The sequence below is a fragment of the Urocitellus parryii genome, chromosome 4 (genome assembly GCF_045843805.1).
Source record: "Urocitellus parryii isolate mUroPar1 chromosome 4, mUroPar1.hap1, whole genome shotgun sequence".
Classification (NCBI taxonomy): Eukaryota; Metazoa; Chordata; class Mammalia; order Rodentia; family Sciuridae; genus Urocitellus; species Urocitellus parryii.
This window is the reverse complement of record NC_135534.1, coordinates 107,155,056-107,175,674: the sequence shown is the minus strand read 5'-3', so window position 1 is coordinate 107,175,674 and position 20,619 is coordinate 107,155,056. Positions and strand designations below refer to the sequence as shown.

The 20,619-nt window shown below is 47.8% G+C and overlaps 1 protein-coding gene across 1 annotated transcript in view; it reads right to left on the bottom strand.

Annotated features, from left to right (window-relative positions):
- Nucleotides 1-20,619, bottom strand: part of Pou2f3 (POU class 2 homeobox 3) — a 79,466-nt gene that overhangs the window by 5,821 nt on the left and 53,026 nt on the right. The window contains exons 4-10 of the mRNA XM_026403494.2: nt 13,863-13,991; nt 12,550-12,649; nt 10,132-10,211; nt 6,997-7,179; nt 6,456-6,597; nt 4,589-4,725; nt 2,785-2,946 (exon numbers count right to left, since the gene is read on the bottom strand). Coding sequence (XP_026259279.1) covers nt 2,785-2,946; nt 4,589-4,725; nt 6,456-6,597; nt 6,997-7,179; nt 10,132-10,211; nt 12,550-12,649; nt 13,863-13,991 — 933 coding nt within the window. The remainder of the gene's footprint in view (nt 1-2,784; nt 2,947-4,588; nt 4,726-6,455; nt 6,598-6,996; nt 7,180-10,131; nt 10,212-12,549; nt 12,650-13,862; nt 13,992-20,619) is intronic.

The following is a 20,619-nucleotide window of genomic DNA, read 5'->3' as shown; positions in this document are numbered from 1 at the left end:
CCAGACCCATCATTCCAATACCCAGGAACATTCTTGCTTAGATCATCATGATGTACAAAGCGAAACCATCATTTTTCCCCACTCCCAAACCAACTCCTCTCCACTGTCCAGTTTCCTACAGGGCGCTGCTATCTACCCCTGCCCCAGCCCAGCCTGAATGCTCAGAGTCTCCTCAAAAGTTTCTCTGTCCTTCCTCACCCTTCCTGCTCCCAGCCAGCTTTTGATTTATTAACCACAACCTTCGGCTTCTCATTCGAATCTCTTTTGTACCACGGCTTGCTTCACCCTCATTTCTCCTCTGTTGGATAACTGTGCTCACATCCTGTCTGTTCTCTCTACAGTGCATATTGTATCCTTCAAGCCACCCTTTATCCTGCAGTCAGAGCCATCACTCGGAGCCAATGCCCTGCTTGAAATTCTTCAATGATTCTCCCAAACCTTCACTTCTTTTTTTTCTTTTTCTTTCTTTCTTTTTTTATACCAGGGATTGAACTCAGGGGCACTCAACCATTGAACTACATCCTAAGCCCTATTTTGTATTTTATTTAGAGACAGGGTCTTCCTGAGTTGCTTAGGGCCCACTTAGTTGCTGAGGCTGGCTTTGAACTTGCAGTCCTCCTGCCTCAGCCTCCCAGCAAACCTTCATTTAAGTCCACACACCATCCTTCAATATCAACCCAGCCTTGTCTTTCAAGGCTCCTCCTCTTGGAACCATTCGCAGTTGGGTGAAAGAGCCATATGATCTGCTCCACATGGCTGCTCTCCTGCTCTCCCCAGGAGCTCCGCCTCACACTTCCCCGCCTCTCATTCCTTCCTGCCCTTTTAGACTGAGCTCAGGTATTAATGATCTCCTTGGAGAAGTGTGCCTAACTGTCACCTCCCAAGGTCTGTTAGTAAGTGCTAGAGAAATGATCATGTTGTTGTTCATCGTTTGTTTATCTGTCTGCCTCCTCTGCTAGGCAGCGAGGTCCTCTGGGACAGGGAACAAACGGTATTTATCTTTTCATGGTTAGAAAAAGATACCAGCTCTCAGCACAAAGGCCAACATACAGTAGGTGGTCAACAGATGTTTGGTGAAAACTCAATAGTGCTATAATTTTTATGAAATTGCTGTGTCTCACCTGATAAGGCTGATTTTTTTTTCAATTTTGATTATTGGTGCATTATAATTATATATGATGGTGGAATTTGTTGTTACATAGCCACACATATAACGCCATATAACAACATAATTTGGCTGACATCATTCCCCAGTATTTCCCCTTTCCTCCCTCCTCCCTCTCCTTGGTCCCTTTCCTCTACTGATGGCCCTTCTATTTTCATGAGATCCTCTCCCACATTTCTTTTCCTTTTTCCTCTCTAGCTTCCACATGAGAGAAAACATATAACTCTTGACATTCTGAGTTGGCTTACTTCCCTTAACAATGTTGTCGAGTTCCATCCATTTTCCTCAAATGACATGATTTCATTCTTCTTTATGGTTGAATAAAACTCCATTATATAGGTATACCACATTTTCTTTATCCATTCATCTATTGATGGACACTAGCTGGTTCCATGGTTTGGCTACTGTGAACCGTGCTGCTATAAACATGGGTGTGCAGGTATCACTATAGTGTGCTGATTTTAATTTTTTAGGATAAATACTGAGGAGTGGTCCAACAAGGCTGAATTTCAACCACAGTAGGTGCTAGAAGACCCAAGGACATCATCATCTTCAACTTTCTTGACCTTCAACCATCACCATCCCAGAGATAGGGGAGAAAACCTTCTCCCCTGCCATCCAGGTCCCGTGTTCCCCTATCCCCCAAATTTCCACATATATTCCTGGAACTCCAAATTATTCCCACCCTGACTTCTCCCTTGGACACCAGAGTCACAGACTTAACTCCCCAGTTCCTCTTGGATGCCTAGTAGCATGTCCAACTTAATAAAACCGCCCCAAATTCTCAAGTTCTTTTGTCCCTCAAGCCTGCTTTTCCTGCCATCTTCATCTCTAAAGCTAATGGGGCCTCCCAACCAGCTGTGCAGTTTCCAAAACCTTTTAAAGTCACCTTTGCTCCTTTCCTCACAGTCCCTACTGAGTCATTGGCACATCCTGTTGGCTCCACAGCTGAAGTTTATGCAAAGTCCTACCATGTCTCACCCCCGTCACCATGGCTACCACCCCAGCCAAGCCTCCACCTCTCTCAGGCTGATGACCATAATTCTCCTCGCCTCCACCCAGGTCACTCTCCACGCAGAAGCCCATGTCAACCCGCTCAGACTTCCCTGCAGGACTCTCCAACCATCTCTCGCTCTATTGAAACTAGAATCTCAGGTCCTTTGGTGGACTCCGAGACCCCGGGGGAGTCTGCTCCCCGCTACTTCTCCTTCCTTCCTCTCCTTGCTCTGCCCCAGGCACAATGGCTTCCTTGCTGCTCCTGGAACATGCAGCATCTTTTACTTGTTGGCCCTCTGCCTGGGTCCCTCTTTCCCCCAGATATCCACGTATTTCATTTCCTAGCAACACTTAGAGCTCTGCTCAAATGCTACCTTAACGAAGAGGTCCTTGCTAATCTCACTCTTAAAAATCCTCCCACCCATCACTTTACACCCCGTTGCCCTTCCGGTCTTCTTTATGTTATGTATTACACTCAGCATCTCCTTGCTTATTTATGTACTGCATATCCTGCACCCCACCAACCACCACCTTCCCAGGGTGTAGGTGACTCTGTGTCGCCCCCCCATCCCCCTGCACTGCCCATAAGTACCTGGCAGGCAACTTGGTTCCTGGCCACTTACCATTCGGGAGTTGTAGACAGGTGACTTCATGGGTGTGGCCACAGGGCAGTTGATTCGCTTCTCCTTCTGGCGTCGGTTGCAGAACCAGACCCTCACCACCTCCTTCTCCATGGACAGCTGCTCTGCAATCATGGAGATCTCTTCTGAACTGGGTTTAGGGTTCTACAGGGATGAAGGGACAGAATGTGATCAGCAGAAGGGAACAGGATCAAAAATCAGGGATGAGGGATAGATGTTCCAAAGAAGCAGGATTGAACAACATATGGATCAGAAGCTTTAGAGTCAGTTCTAGGATGGGATCCTCTTAATCACTACACACTGTGTGTCTTTGGGAAACTTTATTAACCTATCTGAGCCTCAGGCTTATCTATGAAATAAGAACAATAGTGCCCACAATTGAGGGTTACGGTGAGGATTAAATGAGAAAATGTGTATAAATTGCCAAGCAAAGAACTGACACAGAATAGAGGCTCCATAACAGCAAGTCTCGGCTCTGGCTCCTTCCCTCAGGAGCAGCTCTGAGGACAGAGGTCCAGGGTGAGCTACGTGGGGTGGGGAGCAGAATCCCCAGAACCCGTGCTTTCTCAGAACCTGATATCCTTCCCCTTGTCATCTCTTACAAGGAGAGGAGGAAGCTAAAACTCATGCCCTTGTCACGTCTTCAGGGTAGCTGTGCAAGAATATGAGGTCATCATGCTGGTTCAGGCCCTGCCACCCAGGTCTATTTTTATGTTTTGGTGCTGGGAATTGAACCCAGACCCAGAGGCACTCAACCACTGAACCACATTCCCAGCCCTATAAATATTTTATTTAGAGGCAGGGTCTTGCTAAGTTGTTTAGGGCCTCATTAAGTTGCTGAGACTGGCTTTGAACTTGTGATCCTCCTGTCTCAGCCTCCCATGCAGTAGGGATTACAGGCGTGTGCCATCAACCCAGCTCCAGTCTGTGGTTGAGCCCCTCTCTCCACACTTCTGCAACCACCCTATACTGTCCTGTTCTGAGAAGGGAATGCCAGCTTTGGGAATCCTGCCAACGGGATGCAGCCATCAAGTCCCTGAGCCAAGTGCACTGGGGGATCTGCTAGTGGGGTGGCAATCTCAGGCTCAGGCCTATAAGTTTGGGTGAGAGCCTGGGCCTCAGAGGTGGGTGGTACCAAGCATGGCTCTGGAGGCTGGAATCTGAGAGATCCTGGCTGGAAGCTCTTGGGCTTCTGTTCCCTGGCTCCTGGTGGGGTCCATAGCTTCCACATGCTTTTGTCACAAAAGTTCATAAACACATATAATATGATAACAAGTGCACAATATGGTCACAAGCACTTAAATGTGCATAGGAAAAGGGAATAGAAGAACATGTATTCAGATAGCACTGGAGGGTACATTTTTTTCTTTCTATTTCTTTCCCTGTATTTTCCAAATTGTTTAGGATGAAACTTTATTATCTTTCTAATTTGAAAAATGCAAAATTTATCTTTAAAAAGATGGAGTTTATATAGGACACCCTGATTTTTTACCTTTACCCTGATTGGACACAATCTCCTGGGACTCTATATTCCTCTTAGTGAGAGGGACAACGGATTCCAAATAAATGCCAGAATACAAAGGTTCAGTGGTGGGGAGATGCTTCTGGAACCCTAGGTGAAGGGCAGCCTTCCACTCAAATCCCAGGGCACTTGGAGACAGAAGGTGATGTGACAGGTGTGCTGGGGAAAGAGCTGGTGCCCAGGGCCCAGCCTCCCAGCCCTGTGGTGCCTCCTCGTCCACCTGAGTAGGTCGGCCCACCCACTCTCACAGAGGGGGCTGCTCACATCTTGAAATCTCTTCTCCAGAGTCAGGCGGATGTTGGTCTCGATGCTGGTCCGTTTCTTCCTCTTCCTGCCAAACACTTCGCTGAGGGTGGGGTAGGAGTTAGGTGCGCTCACTGAGGGGTCAGACGGAGAGGACTCTGAGGAAGGCACAGGAGCAAGAGAAGCTCAGAGAAGGGGATGCACAGGGGGTCAGGCCCTGCCACGGTGGACTCGAGGTCCTACAGCCCTTCCCAGTGGGTTCTGCAGTAGCTCTTTCAGGACGGGCCCCCTCCCGCAACAGGGGACCCAGAACAGACCAAGATCCTGCTTCTTCTCGTTGCTCTGGGCAAAGGTCCTCCTGCCTCTCACCACAGTCTCCAGTGTTTGCGGTCATGGTTCAGGGAAGTCCGGACATGAGCGGCATGTGTGGGTGTGAGTGGGCACGGGCAGAGCTCCAAGTAACACTGGCGACTTTGTTTCTTAGAGATATGTCTGGATGTGAACACCAAGTAAAATGGCATTCTGAGCCAAAGACACTGGTACTTGGTGGCAGAATGTTTGTAGTGAAGCCATTTGTTGGTCAGCAAGAGTGCTGAAGCTAAGGCTGTAACTGGGCAGGAGGGTTATGCCTTAGGAAGGACTGAAGCATCAGTCGGGGTCACTCTGAGATGACCCATAGGCCCTTTCTCAAAAATTCTCGGGCCCTCTAGTCGTTTCTTTTCTTCTTCTCTCTCTCTTATTTATTTATTCATTTTGGTACTGGGGCTTGAAATCAGGTTCACTCTACCACTGAGCTATATCTCCATCCCTTTTTATTTTGAGCCAGGGTCTTGCTAAGTTGTCTAGGCTGGCCTTCAACTTATGATCCTCCTGCTTCAGCCTCCCAATTAGCTGGGATTACAGGTGTGTGCCCCTACACCCAGCACCTCTGATCATTCCTTCTACTTCAGTGCTTCAGTAGAAGTTGTCTCAGGGCCGGCCTGATGGGGGAGGACTTCCTTGCTCCCTCCCAAGCTTCTGCATGGAGGGACTTCAACGAGGGTCACATACCCACTCTGGCTATCCACCCTGCCCTGTCTGCCCTCTTCACCTAGACCAGGGGTTCTCAAATAGGGGCCACTGCACCACCACTCCCCTGGGGACACTTGGCAGTGTCTGGAGACATTTTGAGGTGTCTCAACCCAGGGCAGGTGGCTGTTAACTATTCTGCAATGTATAGGCCAGTCCCCACAACAATAGGCCACAAATGTCCATATTGCCGGATTGAGAAACCCTGTCTTATGCTCACCCTGACACCAAACTCTTCTGGCATTGTCCCAAACACCTGGCCCCTTGGCTTACAACCTTGACCTCTCAGAAAGACTGATCCTCACGGATCCTTCTGTATACTTGGCCAGTCTAGATGGCAATTGCTGCCTGTCCCCTAAATCCTACTCCAGAAGTGTCTAGGGAAGACCTTGTGCTGTGCTGTGGTCTCCCCATCCCAGTGAGTCTCTTGAAGCCTAACTGTCCTATCTCTCTAGATCTACTCTAGAGAGCAATCTGGGTAAGTGCATCTGCCCTGCAGACCCAGATTTACCTCCAGGGAGATTCCTAAGGTCTAGGCTGGGTGGTTCTGGGGTAGGAAGTGGAATGACCTGGGAGCACATCTTCATGGCTACAGAACTAAAGTCATGTCCCACAAAGGGCTTTCTCAGTAATAAAGCTGATCCTGTCATCTCTACTTGCCTGTCTCCTATGTCTTATTTCTCAATTCATTCTAGAATCAGGAGGAGGAGAAAGGGGTGCTATTTCTGCAACCTCTAAAGCCCTGTACATACACACATCACTGGAATGATTCCTAAGGCCTCGTCTAGGTCCCCCTCCACGTCCCCTCTTCCAGGCCTACCTGCATCATTCAGCCACTTCTCTAGTAGCGGCTTGAGCTTGCACATGTTCTTGAAGCTCAGGTTGAGGGCCTCGAACCGTGAGATGGTGGTCTGGCTGAAGTCGTTGCCATACAGCTTTCCCATCGCCAAGCCTACATCGCCCTGCACAGGGGACCGAGAGGGAGGGGTGTGATGGACAGGCTCCTGTTGCCTGCATCCCCGCCACGCTGGCCCCATCACACATCCAGCAACACCATAAGTACCCACCCATGACTTCAGCTCCTTTCTAAGTCTTTTCCCACTGCCTGGTAGAGGAACATATGTCCTTAGACTAGGAATAGACTGAGTCCTTTCCGGGCCTTCCTTCCTCTCCTCCCCCACCAGCAATGTCCTCAGTTGCCCCGCTACTGATAACTGCGCTCTCTTCTCGGGGAACTCAGGGACATGAAGGGCTTGTTCCAAACACATGAAGCCTCAGGTAGCTCTTGAATCCTGCACTTGGGAAGCCCCATTCCCCCTCTCTCAACTTTACTCTTTCCATCTCCTACCCCCAAACCAAACCTGTGTGAAGCCCAGCTTAATGCGCCTCTGCTTGAAGGTCTTGGCAAACTTTTCCAGCTCCTCGAGGTCACTAGGCTCATCTGCCCCTCCAGAGTTGGGTAGATGCTTAGGCACTGGGAGATGCTGTGATGTTTCCAGATGGGGTTCTAAAGAGGATCCTGGCAGCCCAGGGCGCCCAACTGCCTGGTAGGGGAACATATACCAAGCAGGTCCACAAAGATTCAACAGGCTGAAGAACATTCTCTGTGGAGTTTGTTACTAACAGGTCCCATTAGAGGATGGCTCGGATACATTTAGTCCTGTATTAGTAATGGTGTGGAAGTGGAACATGGAGTTTCTATAATGATATAGCAAATAACTGGGCTACCTGGGGCAGAAACCACAGGAGTTCAGGATAGGGAGGTGGCTTTCTGGGTTTTGGTCCATGACTCACTGTTTGAGCAGGTTATTTCCTCCTTTCAGTTTTCCACCATAAAAGGAGATTGCAAGGTTGTTTACAGAGATTCCAAAAACAAATCTCAGAATGGGACAAGAAAAAAGGTGTTTACCTTGTCTGTGTTTTTCCATATGCAAGGTAACTTGAGGTGTCCAACAGGCACCAACTGAAGATAACAGAGGATATCGGGAACTCATGGCTTTAACAGAACTTCCACATGGTCTCGAACTGCATGAGCACTACTTTACTTTCTACACCACCATTTTCTCTTGCAAGAGTGTTTTGGTTTTAATCAAAGGTATATTTATCAGTGTGATTGAAATGTGCCTTGATCTCATTCGTGGTTGTCAGGAAATACTTTAAAAAAAATTTTTTTTTAGTTGTAGATGGACACAATACCTCTACTTTATTTATATATTTTTATGCTGTGCTGAGGACCGAACCCTGTGCCTCACACATGCTAGGCAAGCGATCTACCACTGAGCCACAACCCCAGCCCCCAGGAAATACTTTCTTTAGTCTGCTTTTGGAGGGAAATGTACTCTTAAATCTGCCTGTTCGAGGGTCAGAAATCCAATCTTGAAACAACTCTGATTCCACAAAGATGAGTGCAATCCACATCTAGGGGGCCAGGCACTGTGTCAGCTCGGAGGCTACTGCCCATGTGGACAACTCGGGCTAGATCCACTTTCTCTCTGCTTCCCGGTATTCTCTTTTCCAAAACTGAGCTAACTCCTCTCTCCCAAAGATATTCAGGGTTACCAGTCAGGTGGGCATCCTTATAGTGCAGAGGAGAAAAGAACCAGAGGCAAGTTAAGGACTCTTTTCCCCAAGAAAAGTCTTTTTTTTTTTTTTATTTATTTTTTTTTTTAGAGAGAGTGAGAGAGGAGAGAGAGAGAGACAGAGAATTTTTAATATTTATTTTTTAGTTCTCGGCGGACACAACATCTTTGTTGGTATGTGGTGCTGAGGATCGAACCCGGGCCGCACGCATGCCAGGCGAGCGCGCTACCGCTGAGCCACATCTCCAGCCCCAAGAAAAGTCTTTTAAACAGAATGGATTGAAAACCATCATGGAGCGGTCCCTGTTTTGTAGGGAGAGGATGGGCAGGGAGGTGGCATACACTGGACCTTCAAGGCAAAGTCTCAGTCTTCTTTGGACCTTTCTTTTCATTATTTGTTCTTTCATTTGACAAATACTTATTGAGTTCTCTGCTAGACCACTTTCCTCCCCCATCCCCGTCACATCACATCAGTTACCAAGCTGGTCAGTGAACGCCTGTAATCCCAGCAGCTCAGGAGGCTGAGGCAGGAGGATCACAAGTTCAAAGCCAGTCTTAGCAACTTAGTGAGGCCCTAAGCAACTCAATAAGAGCCTGTCTTTAAATAAAATACAAAAAAAGGTCTGGGGATGTTGCTCAGTGGTTAAGTGCCCCTGGGTTTAACCTCCGGTACAACAATTTTAAAAATTAGTTATCAAATAGCATAGATTCGACTTCTTAAACACCTTCTTACCCATTCCTTCTCTCTATTCTTATTACCATAACTCTAAGATAATCCCTTATTACCCTCCAGAACAATCTTCTTCTTCTTCTTTTTTTTTTTTTTTTGAGATGAAGTCTTACTATGTTGCCCAGGCTGTCTTTGAACTTCTGGGTTCAAGTGAACCTCTTGCCCCAGCATCCCAAGTAGCCCTGGGACTACAGGTGCACCATCCCACACCAACTACCATGATCTCAATAATCTTCTAAATGGTTTCTCTGCAACCAGTTTCTTCATGATCAAATGTTAGAAGATGAGAGAATTTATCTTGAATTCTCACTAGGTCCTCTTCCAGATCCAAGTCTATGACCATGAGACTCTGGAAGCAGCCAGGAGGAGGTAAGGTGCAGTTCACCATTCTGGTGTCACCATTTCTTTTAACCACTAGGTGGCGTCTCCTGCTTCCACTCCTCCACTAGCCCTCCGCAAAGCTGGGGCCCTTAAGAAGCCATGGGGATCTTAGCACAGAGAAAGGACACTGTACGTGTCTGCAGTCACTTCCAACCATCCCATCCATCTGTAGAGAGACAAGTCCTGCCACTTCATAGGAGCGCCCAGATAAGGGAGTAGATAGAGCCACTGCTGCTGTTGCCAAGCCACACACCTGGCACGAAGCTGCAGCTGGCCAGATAAAGAGGTATCTTTTTTTCCCTAAGTGGCAAACAGGCACTGTGTGGAACCATGGTAGCTCTGCAAATGGCCTCTCTCCTAAACCCAGACATGTGCCCACTGCAGGACACAGTCTGGAACAGTGGGCCTGAGGTGAGAGACATGGGCTTTGTAGTCCAGGACATCAGGCCTACGGTACTCAACTCTCCTTCTTGGGGCTTGAGAGCACCCAGGGAGACATGGTGGTCACCTTGCCATACCTGGGGAGCTAGATGACTCCTGGTCTTCAGAGGAGAGCTACTAGGGCCTGCAACACGCTGCAGGTTAGAGTGGGAGTTGGAACCCCTGGGTTCTCATTCTAGCCTCACTTTAGTGAGAAAACCATCTCCCCTAACTGCACCTTGGATTTCTCTATGCTGCAGTGCCTGGCTGGTTCCTTTTCCCAGAGGAGTAAGTACCCTAGTAAAGGGATAGGGAAACCCCAAGGAGCTGAACTCTGCCTAGAGCTAAGACATTCCGAGAGGAAACAGGAGGAATGTGCTGTTTACCTGGGATGCAAGGCCAGGCCCCGTCTGTGGGAGGATGAGGCTGTTCTGTTGTGGAAAGGGGAGAAGATTTGGCTGCAGACCTGTAAAGGGGGGACAGATAAAGGAAGAAACAATAAATACCAGGCCATCTGAAGGACACGCTCAACCCTGGAACCAAGGAGTACTGTCCCCCCACCTGCTACTGATCAAGTCTCTGGACCCTCCTGAAGCCCTGTGGAGAGGCCCCCATAGGCACTGCCAGGTATTGCCACATACAGGCGGAGGCAAACCAGACACAGGGATAAACAGAGATGTAAACAGCAGTCCCCAAACCAGTCCTTCCGCTTGTCTGCCTGCCTGGAGAAGCACAAAGACTAAGGAGGGTCAAGCCAATCTAGGCTGGGATCTGACGAGCAAGGCTGAGGAACCCGGAGGGCAGGGTGCAGGGCGATGGCTGAGAATCTCAGTGGGAGATGAGAATTTCAGTTTTTCCTGCGGGGAAGTAACTGGGATGGCTACAAAAGGCCATGCTAAATCTGCAGGAATGTCAGACCAAGCAGATGGCGCCATGCAGCTCTGAAGGGCAGTGGGCCATTGGTCAGAGGCTTCCGGCCAACCAGGACACTGTTTAGTTGGGAGGAAGGGCAGAAAGAGGGGAAGGACACTCCCTTGGGTGGTAAGGTAACACCTGCGGCACTGCCTGGGGACCTCTTTCTCCTTCTTTCTCCATGTCCATAAAGGCTCTGCCTGTCTGTGGCCATGATAGGTGACCCCCAACCTCGGGAAACCTGCAACTGGAATTCCAAACTCTCACAGCAGGGGTGGGACTATCAAACTGGCAAAGCAGACAATGAGGGGGCAGGTCACCCCAATCACCCCAAAGAAGCACCCTGGGGTGTCTGTTGTCCCTAGGCTGTTTTGGGTCATTGATGTTCTGCATCTGCTGATGTTGACCTTTATGCTCTTCAGTCATGAAAAGTCAGGGGATAATTGTTCCTTATTAAAATAAATAGGCTGGGCTGAGGTTACAGCTCAGTGCTAGAGCGCTTGCCTAGCACATGAGGCACTGGGTCCAATCTTCAGCCCCACATAAAAATAAATAAAGCTATCTATCTATACTTAATAAACAAATAAATAGGCAATAAAGCTCTTATAGGAACCCTGAGACTTAGTACCAATAGCAACTCCAACTTGATATTGCACTGTGAAGTGTACAAAGTCTTCTCACCTGCATTATTTCAAGTAATTCTCAATAACCTTGGGAAGTAGTGTTTTAGTATTCGTTCTTTTTTAGGGAGAAGGTAATAGAAGTTTAGAGACATTAAGTGAATTTCCCCAAGGACACATAGATAGTGAGTGATTTTCTTTTTTAAGCAATGAGCTATTCTGACTCAAAATTTCAAATTTCCCCCCTCTTCTTGCATCATATATAAAACTCACTGGTTATGTGTCTGGGACATTTTCATGTCACTCTCTTGTCTTCTGCAAACATTGAATTATGTTATCTTTCTATTCCTATGATGTGTGCTGTTTAGCTGAAATAAACACTTGAAGGTTCAAATATGTTCCTGTTCATCCTAATGATATTCCAAGATGCCTTAAACATTAAGTATAGGGACTACAGTCTGGGCAGGTGCTAATGATGGAAGGCAGATTTGCATTTTGTTTGGAGTCTGGAATTTCAAATCCTTTACTTGGGATTTGTAAAACTGGCAAGAATTTATATTTTCTCCACCATTTTCAGCCCCAGTTGGTGGAGATGGGAGTGGGAGAAGCAGTGTAGTGTGATGGCCAAGAGCAAAGATCTCAGACTGCTCTGGAACTTCCCAGTAGGTCATCAGAGGCATAATGCAACTGCCTACCCTACGAGGTTATTCTAAGGAATAAGTCAGGAATATCACTTAGCAGAACCCTTAGCACATTGTGCTCAAGAAATGTTAGTTATCATGATTAAGAGCACTGTCTGTTTGCTCTTGGCCAGAGAGAAGCTCCCTGGGAGTGACATATCTGCAAAGACAACCTGAAAAGCCTTCTACAGCCTGTGGGAGGCACTGCTGCTCCATCCAAATAAAATCCCAGCCAGGCTTCAGGAGGTCAAAGTCTGCATCAGTCTGGCAAGATTGCCCAGGAATCAGAAGGTATCTGGGTATCTGCGCGGCACTTCCCAGGGGGCTCCTCCGTCCCTGTACCCCTGCCCACCAACCACTCCTGTGCTTTCAGTCTCAACTCTCCATGAAACGGAGGTGGTGGGCCAGTCCTGGCAAGAGGCTGGGCAGGGGCAGTAGGGAAGGCACTAAACCTACAGAGGCACTGCCAGGAGCCTATCCTGACAAGCTGATCTGAACACTAGAGGGGTAAGCAGTTCCCTGTGTCCAGGACCCAGCAGGCAGCAGTAGTACCCGATCGGACTCAGGCTCTGTGGAACTCCCAGGTTCTCACCTTGCTGCCCAGGCTGGGTCTGAGAAAGCAGGAACTGGGAAACAGACTGCAAGTGGCCGGGAACCAGCACAAGCTGCTGGAGCGGATGGAGAGAAGCCATGTCCTGCAAGAGGGAAGAGGCACAAACAGAGCAGAATTTAAAAGCTTGGGGACCCTAGCTCCCTCAGCCTGCGGCCCACCCAGGCCCTCCGTGTTCAGACTTGAAGTTTGCAGGCAGTGACCTTGTCTCATGCTACCATGTGGCCCCGGCACATGGCACACAGTAGTTACTCCACTGATGCAGCAGGTGCTGTTACGCTTCCCTGCTCAGCCCCGCAGTCTTCGCAATGCACTTAATTCTGGCCTCATGATTTAATTTTTCTGTGTGTCAACTGTGTCTCACAACTGTAAATGCCCCAAGGGCCAACGTTGGATATTACCCATGTCTGAAAGATTTATTCTAGAAATGGCATGCAATCCCAAGTGTCTTTTGTTTATTTTTTAACCACATGTCACTTGATTATGCCCAAAGCCATGCTTTAGCCATTTCCATATCTGAGTCTTTCTAGAATTATTGAGGAGGGAGTTGGGAGATGGGGCAAGCTATGGAGTTCTTAATAAAACCAAATTGGTTCAACAGAAAGTCCATTTACCCTGGATTTCTCTCACCAGCTCAGGCAGAAATAGCAATCCCAACCTTTGGGGAATCTGGGAGTCTTCTGTGACTCAGACCCCAGGGCTCGGTACCCCTACAGGGTTGAGCTTAAGTCTGTGTGGAGAGATTTGGTAACCCTTGCTGAAGGAAGGGGTGAGGGAATGCCGCAATTTCTGGGACAAGGGAGGCTCTTTCTTCCCCAGGTGACCCAAACTGAGAAAAGAGCTGGCCCCAGGAACACCAGCTAAGACCTGCACTGTTACTGTCTCAGTACGCCTCTCTTCCCGCACCAGCACTCCATCCTAGTTTGGCTTTGACATATAACCTTGGAAGAGACAGAGTGGGCCCACTAGGGACAGAAAACTTCTGTGGCTGTATGTGTCACCACAGACTGCCCTGAGGCACCAGTAGCATAGCTGTTAGGTCCTTCACGTTGGCAAGACTGGGTCCTTTTGTCCCACAGAGGTAGAGACCTGCCTCTCCACATTCTTAGCCAGGATTTACCTTTCATGGACTATTTAGGGGTGCCCCTCCCCTTTCTCAGGCCTCCTAGATGTCCTCCCATTGCCTACAGGGGGTTCTTCAGACCCAAATAGATTCACAAAGTGCCCAGTGTAGAAGTCTAGATTTTGTAGAGGGATTGGATTAAACTCGCTGGCCCACTGAAAAAAATCAGGATTCCCTGGCATGGGTTGGTACTCACCCCAGACATTTGGTTCCCAGACATCATGGCAGGTCCTTGGCTCAGGTGGCATGGCCGGTGGGAGAGGGTCTGCTGCAGGGAGTCACTGAGGTCCTCCGTTTTAATCTGCAAGCAGAGGTGGAAGGAGTGTCAGCTCTGGGTCTCTACAGGTGGGCAGAAATGGAAATGGGGAGAAGACAAAGCTAGGAGAGGAGGGACGACCTTGGGCAGGGCAGCTGGTCAGGGACATGTGTGTAGCCACTGGACTCTGGCGCAATGCTCTGTAAGACAGGGAGCCTGCTTAGGCTGGCGGTGCCCCAACACTGTGCTGAGGGTGATTAATGCTCTTCCTCATTCAAATGAGAAAAACCAGGATGTTGTAGTGACTTCAAAATAAAGCTCAATGGATGAAATTCTGGTAAAAATTCTGAGATGGAATTTTTTTTTCCTTAGCAGAGAAGCTATTGGGATTTTTTAAAAATGAAATGGTGGTAATCCTGAATGATATTTTTAAAAATTCTCCACTCCAAAGAATAAAGCATTGGCCGGGCACAGTGGTGCATGCCTGTAATCCCAGGGACTCAGAAGGCTGAGGCAGGAGGATCACAAGTTTGACACCAGCCTGGGAAATTTAGAAAGATTCTTTCTCAAAATGAAAAGGGATGGAAGTGTAGTTCAGAACCTCAGAAGAACATACACACAAACGGTGAAGAAATGGCAACCCTTTTTGATTTCCCCAAGTCTTTTTTATTTTCCTGGGGAAGCCTATCCATGAACACCTACTCTGGAAACCACTGATCTGGAGAACAGGGCTTCCCTTGATCTCTTCTTCTCCCCTCTCTGTGCTAAGCTGCCTCTGTAGGGGTCCTCTTGGCCTGTGTGGCTCTGGGGACAATTTGCCTGTCTCCCTACAGGTGGGGACATGTCTTCTTCACAGCCACCGCTGCAATTGCAGCCTTCAGGGCCTGTGGTGCTTTCCAGCTCTCTCCAGTTTCCACCACCCTTCAGTGACACACCAACCACCCACCTGTGGGCTTCCCAGGTGTCCTGGGGCAGGGCAGGAGGTGCTCCACCCCAGGAAAACTACTCTCTTATAGCCTTTCAGGAAGTCCACTGGGAGGGGAGCCAAGTGACTTTGGATTCATATAATATGGCAAAAAGCACAGGATCTAGACCACACCTTATAAAAGACATTGACAAGACCCTTTGAATAGGACAGCTGGTTGTCCCCTACCCAGATGGAAATGGCCATACAGATTATGACAGAAACCACTTTCTTGATCTACAGTGGGAATATCACTGACATCCGTATCTCTCCTGTCGGGATTATTTTAACCCAAGTAAAAAGTTGAGACTAACAGCTGTATTTGTGCTTCATCCCCATAGAGAATGACACTTTGGAACACTTCAGTAGGGCAGTTAGGACAGTTAGAAAAGTTCTCCCGAGTGACACTGGAGACCAAGGGCAGAATTAATATCCTACATATGGTGGCTTGCTTGCTCCTGTGGGAAGTCAAGGAATGTTAATTGAATAAAAGACAAAAATCCACCTCTGCAGAGACTCCAATAAGACAAGGCGAGGAAGACACTGGACAGGGAGCGAGGTTGTCCCCGTTTCCAGGCCTGACTCCGATTCTAATTTACGGAATCTTGAGCAATCATTCTGCCTTTATGGGACTCAGTTTCCCCATCAGTTTTGCAAAGACTACATGGTTTCTCTGCCTTTCTCCCCGAGCATTTGGCAGCTTGGCTAATCCAGGTTCCTGCAGTGTTCTTGGGTGAAGCAGATCCAAGAGGACACTGAAAAGCCCTGGAAAATGGTAAGAAGTTGGCTCTCACAGGCACAGTCTTTATTTTTTGAGACCATCCTGGAACCTGGGAAGCAAAGAGGAGGAAACAAGATGGACAGTTGCACTATGAGGACAGAAAGTAACTTTCTGAAATCTCAAAAGTTTTGGTATGTGAGTGGTCTCCAGTGAGCCCCCCTTCGCCCCACCCCCACGCCCCTTGAGCTCTGCATATCATTCACTCTAGGCACCTTTAAGAAGTGCTAGTGCCAGAGTTCTGCACCCAGAAATTAGAGTTTCCACATCCTAGGTTCCTGGAAACACCTGTAAGCAGGTTTTTTAAAACTAGAAATAGATGATAAAACTACTTATCTCAAAACAACCACCACAAGAGCTTTAAGGTTTGCTCTGAGAAAAGAAAAGGCTTGACCTCCAGCTCCCATCCCTGCTCTGTCCCTCTCTCATACCAAGGCATCTCTACCCACCCCAACCCACCCCACCCTCCCGGGTGGGGGGGGGCAGCAGGACAGACAGAGGACTGGGACCAGAGAAACCGTGAAAAGCTGGAGGTGAAATCTTGCTGGTGGAAGCGCCTCCAGCAACCTGGCTCAGCTCCAGCTTGGAGGCAAGTGGCAGAGGTTCCTTTACAGACTCATTATGCGCAATGGAGAGATAAGGAGGTGCAGCCCTGACAGAGCTTGAAAACATGCGCTTTGCTTCCAACCCAGGCGCTATCTGTTAGAATCCCTGCCAGGTCATCCTGCAACACTTAATTTCAGAAACCAGAGCCACCATAAAAGAAGACTCACCCTTTCATCTGCTTTCTGGATCCATTGCCCTCCAAACTCCTTTGGGGGACACTCCTGACCTCCCACTTCTGAAAATGAAGTACTCTTGTAGTAGAAGTCCCTTGGGTGGGATATGGGGCTTTCTGTATTCCACTTTGGATTTTTTTTTCTGGCTTCACGGACTTTCTACTCTATTATTTTTTCTAATTCCTCACCCTCGGGGGTGAGGTGCTAATGGTAACCCCCAAAGAAGACAATCCTAAATTAGCCAAATTGAAAGACAACAAGGAGACCTCTTTCTGGGTGATAAGTTTTAAAATTTCAGCTTTGCTGACTGGGGGGCGTAGCACTCGCTGGGTTCAACCCCAGCACCACAAAGAAATAAAATCGTGGCTCTGCTCCGTTGGGTCAGAGCACAGTGGCATGGACTTGTAATCCCAGCAGCTCCAGAGGCCGAGGTAGGAGGATCCCAAGTTCAAAGCCATCCTCAGCAATTCAGCAAGACCCTGTCTCTAAATAAAATATAAAAAATGGCTAGGGATGTGACTCAGTGGCTAGAGGCCCCTGGGTTCAATCCCTGGTACCAAAAAGAAAAAAGAAAATGAAAAAAAAAAAAACAACACAGAACTGGAATAGGAAGGGGAGTGGAGAGGGTACTGCCTCCTGCATACCTGTGAACAGGGGCTAAGAAACTAAGAAATCAAGAGATAAAGTCTTCTCTAATCCAAAAAATCCCTTTTCACAGCTGTCGAGTGGAAAAGGTTGGAACCTTTCCAGGCAACTGGGTGTTGGCTGTGGATCTGGAAGATGAGATAGAGAGACTTCTGTTGGATCCCATTGACTTCTAAGGTGAGAACCGCAGGCGAATTGGACGAAAACCCAATTTCCCCCGTACTTGTGAAAACCCAACCAAACCCACAGCCTGCCTGGAACCCGAAGATCCCCTCCAGGGTCTCTCTGGCAGTTTTTCTCATGCAAGTGGAATATTTCTCCAGGCTCTACCTGGAATGGCTAATCCCTGGGGACAGGGGCCACCATGGCACGCTCTGCTCTGTCCCAGACACAAAGCACGGTCCTCCGAGCAGACAAGGTTTATTAGTCTAGGATCTTCTCCGCCCACTGTGCTGTGGAAAGGTGTTACACTGAGTCTTGGGCAGTGACCAGGGAGGTGAAAAGGTATCATGAATGATTATCTTTTCTAATCCCAGTGAACTCTCTGACTTCACTCACTGCAGAAAACGGTAGCTCCTTCTGGAAGGCGGGAGCCCCTTCTGAGGAGGTGGAAGCCCTTCACACATTCCCTTCTGGGCTCTGCCTTCCAGCCCAGAGGATGAGGACAGGGCTCTGCTTCCCATCTCACAGAGGCCCGGGGAGCTTCAGAAATGAGTAGGAAGTTATGCAGCCAGATGCTGGCAAAACTCCTGGTGCTCACTCCACCAGACAGAACCAGAAATGGCCCAGAAATAGGAAAAGAGAGAAGACCACAAGTGAGGGGGGAAAGTGGTGTTTCTTTCCAGACATGTGCCTGGGCCTCCCCATTGTCTGCCTTTTGGGGGGCCTTTAGGGGTACTTTTCTTTAGACCCCTCCCCAGGACATTTTCACATGCCCTCCCGGGATGGGGGGGAAGAGTCCAACACTAATGAATATATCACTGGGGATGAAAATGATCAAAGCTGTTGTCCTAGTTGCATAACTCGTTGTGGAAAGTGTTTCATAAACATTTCACAAGAAGGAGCATTTCAAAGTGTGAACATCTCCCGACCTGCCTTCAATTACAGGCAAGGCTTTTTTTTTTCTTTCTTTCTTTCTTTCTCCCCCCTTCTATATTTCTCCCTAGCAGTGAGGAAGAGTTTCTGTTTTGTAACTGATCCATAAAGAGCTGGCAAGTGCATTCCTCTTGCAAACATTCTAAAAATATATTCCAAGTGGTGTAATGGGGCAGGCAGGTAACTCATCTAAGGGTTGAAAGTACCCCATACAGGTGAATGTTGGCTGCATGCTAATTTTTTTTTCTTTCTTTCTTTTTTTTTTTGCAGTACTGGGGATTGAGCCCAGGGCCTCACTCATGTTTGGCAAATGCTCTGCCACTGAGCTACACCTAGCCCAGCTACATTTTTGCTTGGGAGATTCTCCTCTCTCTGGGCTCTTGGTTATTCTGTAAGAGCCCACAGACCCTGCCTCCTTGAATCCTCCAGGAAGTGCTCAGGGAGATCGCCTCATCCAGTCTCTGGTCTCTGAGTCAACCTAAGATCCAGCAGCCTGGATACACCTTTGTCTGTGCAAAATGGGATCACCTCATTGAGAACATCAAACTTTCACGCAAAAGCGGGATAAAGAGAGGAGACACAGGACACAAATGCATTTGAGCGCGGTGGTGCATGCCTGTAATCACAGCAGCTCAGGAGGCTGAGGCAGGAGGATCTCAAATTCAAAACCAGTCTCAGCAAAAGTGAGATGCTAAGCAACTCAGTGAGACCCTGTCTCTAAATAAAATATAAAATGGGGGTTACAGATATTGCTCAGTGGTTGAGTGCCCCTGAGTTCAATCCCTGGTACCAAAAAAAAAAAAAAAAAAAAAAAAAAAAACCAAAAAAGAAAATTAAAAATAAATTTTAAAGTTCTCCTTCAGAAGCTGGAGCCAAACAGTGTTGCCACCCCTGAAAAACAGCTTTCTAAAAGGATATCCTGTGTTTCCTGCTTGTGCCTACGCTGGAAATGCAACAGGCTTACCAGTCATGCTCTTTAATGCTTTGGCTCTAGTGCTTGGGACATAGCAACGCTGTGCTGACACATGCTTGAAAAATCCCCATCATTTTAGTCTTACGAAAGTTTTCTTCTCCATCTAGATGTGAATTCAGGCTTAAACACTCTAGAAAGGGGCTTTGCCTCACGAAGGACACATTCTCTCAAATGTTTCCTGGTGTCCAGGATGTGACTGATTTTAGCCAGCACACTGCTATACTGCTCTGTCTGGATGCATTCAGTGTCTGCTCCAACAGGAAGCTGCATCAATGGGAGTTCCCTTTTGTGGCCCTGACTCCTTCAAACCAGAGTCCCCTGATTCTCCTGGTGGCTCACTGGTAAACAAGAGGACAGTGCTCCCCACTCCAGTTCTTTGGCTGGGGAGGAAGACCATATAGACCTTTCGACTGGCCCACACAGAGGTCTCCTCCACCCCTAAATGAGTAAAAATGACAGGAGGTGGGGGTGAGGCAGGAAGAAAAATGCTGAGCACCATACCCCAAGGACTATCTCCATGTCCAGTGGCTCTTCTTGGGAAGGTCTAGTGTGTGGAGGCAGCGCATTGTCACTCTGGGTTCTGTTACATATATGTGGGCTGCTTATCATGGAAAGTCATTGTGTCCCTTCCAGAGCTGAGAATGAGGGAAAAAAACCCAGAAAACAACCACAAGGCTCATCCTGAACCAAGGCACCTGGCTTCAGTGTCATCCCTGCCTCTAATTAATTGCATGATCTAACATTATTTCATTCATTTTTCTAGGCCAAGATCATTCCTCCACAAAAGGAGGGAAACAGACTAGATGTGATCTTGTTGACAAGCTTCTACTCACATGAGGAATTTAAAGTGCACCCCCAATAGAATTGCACCAACTCCCTTGCCTCGATGCACCCCAAACTTGCTTATATATAAAAGCAAAAGCCTTGCTGTACCCGGGGCTCAGACTTTGGGAACAATCCCTATGGGCTGTGGCATCACTAATAAAGTGTTGCTTTCAGATCTTGGTGTCTTGACACTTGTTTCCCACTACAATCTAGTAAAGAAATTTATAATGTATAAAGAGAGAGAGTAGGAATAGACTTGTGAGCCTGTAAGAATGTTTAGTATATTACTAGACCCATTTTACAGAAGAAGACTAAAGCTTGCAGTTTTATGTTAAGAAAACTGCTTAAAGTCCCATTGCTAGTAAACAACTGAGCTGAGATTTCAATTCAAGTCTTTTGGATTCCGTAACTCTTTTCCATAATCCTGACTCTTGCTTACGCTGTGTAACAGAATAATTGAATTATAAATTTTTAAGGTAGCCTGCAGGTTGGGCCAGGTACACGACAGATATTTTTAAAGTATTGATTAAGGCTGGGGATGTAGCTCGGTGGCAGAGCACTTGCTTAGCATGTGAGACCCTGGGTTTCCTCTCCAGCAGTGGGGAAAAAAAAAT